Consider the following 3,662-nt stretch of genomic DNA (forward strand, 5'->3'; position numbering starts at 1 on the left):
CTAGTTAGCAATCCCGGGCACGGATGGTAGATCAGCACGGTATACGCACGGGAATTATAAGGATTTGGATAGGTCGGATTCGGTCAAAAATCCGGTCAACAGATCGTTGTTCGGACAGTAATTCGGAACGACATATGTACGTGTATATTCGTTTTATAAATTTGAGTTCAGCACTCAAAATTCGGCTTACATATATGATAAATTGATAAGTATTATGACCTTATTACAAGACTAATTTTATTTGTATATGCTTTATAAGATGGAAAAAAACATTTTAGCGTGATCATTTAATAAGAAGTAAACAATTTAATCGCATAAATGTATTATGAAACGAGTTTATAGAATTTTAAACAAAAAAGAACACATCAAATACTGGTTAAGCAACTACCAATAGAAAATTTTAACTGAATAATTGTATTTAAATATAAGTATATACAAAATCAAACAAAAACCAAACAACAAAACTCTGGTCAGAGAGTTACCTATGGGAGTTCTAGTTCGGAAATATCATTCGGATTCGATCAGTTCAGATACGTTCACGAATCATTCGTGAGGTCCTTATGATCCGGAAACTAGGTTCGAAATTCAAATAGTTCGGAAGTATCATTCGAATTCGGTCAATTCGGATATGTTCGGAAATCATACGGGAATTATTCGGAGAATTACTAACCACGGTCCCGATACATCCGATGTTGCGACAGAGGTGCACACGATATGAATACACCAAAATTTCTGTATATTCAAATTTGAATTTGCGGACCTCCTAAGTCTAGTGTGGATGTGAATCTGTGAAGGTCAAAGCCTGAGATGCTATCAGTACAGGTAACGCTCCGAGTGCAAAACCATATCAAGCTCCTGTTTTAGCTGTTGAATCTCCAACGGGGGAACAACGACTTAACCAATCAACAGATGTGAATTCTCAGCAGGAAACGGATTAGCGGTAACGGAAAATGGGTCATTTGTCCAAATATTTTTAAAACATGATTCAAATGGACAAGTAAAAACTAGTATGGGTGAAATGGACACCAAAAAAATAGGAAGGATAAAACTGGAGTCATCCTGGCTTAAACTTAAAAAAGACGAGGATGAAACTGGATACATTCTGATGTAAATTAAAAATAATATTAAAATATTTGAGTATGGGTAAGATGAAACTATTTACATCCTGGCTATTTCTACGTTTTTGTCCATTTAAACAGTATCAAAATCTAGATATCTTTTTCGCCCAAAAATTATTGATTTTGGTCTTTCTAACCAATTTTGTGTAGTCGTAACCAAAAAATTTCAGTTTAGCGTTGTATCTGTCACAGTTTATCTCAGAGTTTGAGGAAGGAACCTGTGAAGTGTAAACTCACCCCTATGAGGATATTTTCTTTGGATGTGAAGAGCCCTTAAGGATCATGTTCAGAACCTTTACGTACATCTAGAAGTTATTCCAAACCTTTTCTGTTTTCTTTTTTCATGTTCTCTTTTTATTTCATCAATACAGTATCTTTACATTTCATTATCCATATATAGTTAACTCGGAATGCGTACTATGTACATAACCAGACATGCATATTGTTGTTACTACGTAAGAGGTAAGTTAGAACTTTTCGATTCCAGTTGAGAGAATATATAAACTTCGTCGTACCCCCTCCCAGCCTTTCCACAATAAGTAGGAACGTAATTGTAAATAAGGTTGTCAAGGACATCTCTAGTTCTTGGCCTGTTTAAGGACTTTCTTGCCTCACTGATAAAATAGTTTGCAACATGTTGAGTAACTTGAACTGCATCTTCCGAGTGGGGAATGGTCGAATACCCCCATTCAAAAGCATTTTTCTCTGGGTGCCACTGGACAGCAGTGATAGGATAATCGCGTGCTTGTACAGTTGAGACGTATTCCTTGTTGTCTTCATCGACGCATGTAGTCAACACCCTGAAAAAACTGCACAATGCAGAATTCTGCCGAAACCTCTCCGGTGATACTCCCCACTTGTGTAATTGCATGACAAGACAATCTGTAGTCAACTTCTGTAGCAGCTCAGGAGAGAATCCTTGGAAAACAGTGCCTTGGATATCGATAGGCTTGCTGAATTGCAGGGTAGATGCATGGTTATGTGCGCTGAACTTTTCAAGAATGTTAGCATCTTTGCTTATAACCTTACATAATAACTCGAAGCCTAAGCAGATGGCAAATAAAGGAAAAGGATCACCAGTGTCATTCCTCTCAAGAACTCTCTTAAAAATCCCTTCAACAACCTCATAGTACAAACCACTTTTTTTCCAACCCCCAGTTAAAAGCACTCCATTAACTAAGTTGAGTTTTGCATACAGAATCTCTTTAGGTTCATTGTAAATGAATGGAATCACACGAGCACCAGCAGATTCGATAAGCTTAACGTAAGAAGCAGCTATGTAGGAAGCGTTTTTATCCTTATTTAACCTTCCTGAAGCACCATCACCAGGATGTGATAATATCCCTATAACTGGTCTGTAATATAAACTAGGATCAGGAGCGATACTATTTCCTATATATTCAACATCAACTCTATATTTCTCATCTTCTCCTGGTAAATCAATAATCTTATTACAATTAGCTTTCAGTGAATTCAAATAATTCTTTAACGAAACCAGTAGAGGTACCCGTAAATAATCCATTACTACTTCTGGATAAACAACAAGAAGACGATGAAAGAAGAAGCTACTGATGATTTTATTTGGCTTGTTTTTTCTGAGTATAGATCGCCAGCCAAAGATTTACTAAGAAATCGAGCATGTGCATTGCTTTTGAGTCTTGAATATAAATCAGAGTTTAAGAGAAAAATCAAAGTAAGGAATTGTTTTCATTGATAAATGGGGAAAGGTCATCTGTGGATAATAATCATTATCGAAAGGTCGGTCCACTTTACTCCCTGAAGAAGAATTCCACCCGAAGCTGAGTATTTCTTATTACACAATTATAGTCTAGTATATTTTATTATCTATTTGAGTATCTAAGAAAAAGTAAAACCTTTCTCGCAAGGTTTTCATTCTTTGTACGTTTTGGGTGATAGTTGATTCTTGCTTGAAAGGTCGGTCCACTTTACTCCTTGTCAAGCCGAAAAAGATTTCCACGGGGTGTTTTTTATTACACTATTATTGTAATCTAGTATTTTATATTGTCCGTTTTTTTTTTTTTTTTTGATACATTAGATTAGTGGTCCCTAAACTATATCCAAACTCTCTAAATTAGAGCGGATTTTAATAATTACAGAGTTCGAACCACTACCTCCGCAGTGGGAGGGAGCATGCCAACCATCAGACCACTAGGTGATTGGCATATTGTTCAGTTAAGTATTCAGAAAAACAAAACAACTCTTGTCGCAAGGATTTTGTTCTTTGTAATTTTTGGGTAATAGTTAATTAAATAAGAAGTCTTCATATCAAAAACTCGATTGTTATGCGGAATTTTCTTAGTCGTTATAGATCGAGTTCTTAAAGCTTTAGTGGCTGGTTCGTGTATTTTTTTTAGGAACATTTCTTATCAAAAAAGATACCATCATATTAATTATTTAGAATTGACTCTGGAATATTATATCATTATCCCTCATAATTATCTCATGTTTAGAGTTTATAGTTTCTTGGATTTTTTTCTTTGCAGATTACTTATAATTATACTCCCTCCGATCCACTTTAGATGA

At 35.5% G+C, this 3,662-nt stretch overlaps 1 protein-coding gene across 1 annotated transcript; it reads right to left on the reverse strand.

The window, feature by feature from the left end:
* Positions 1-1,569: 1,569 nt before the first annotated feature.
* LOC113328845 (gamma-glutamyl hydrolase 2-like) lies at positions 1,570-2,640 on the reverse strand. The gene has a single exon (XM_026575845.1). The coding sequence runs from the start codon at positions 2,638-2,640 to the stop codon at positions 1,570-1,572; it is 1,071 nt and encodes a 356-aa protein (XP_026431630.1).
* Between the last annotated feature and the right edge of the window lie 1,022 nt (positions 2,641-3,662).

This window comes from Papaver somniferum, unplaced genomic scaffold, assembly GCF_003573695.1.
Source record: "Papaver somniferum cultivar HN1 unplaced genomic scaffold, ASM357369v1 unplaced-scaffold_114, whole genome shotgun sequence".
In the NCBI taxonomy this organism is placed as follows: domain Eukaryota; kingdom Viridiplantae; phylum Streptophyta; class Magnoliopsida; order Ranunculales; family Papaveraceae; genus Papaver; species Papaver somniferum.

What these genes read in the sequence shown, in the direction of transcription:
- LOC113328845 (XM_026575845.1), bottom strand. Translation starts at nt 2,640, where the DNA reads ATGGATTATTTACGGGTACCTCTACTGGTTTCGTTAAAGAATTATTTG.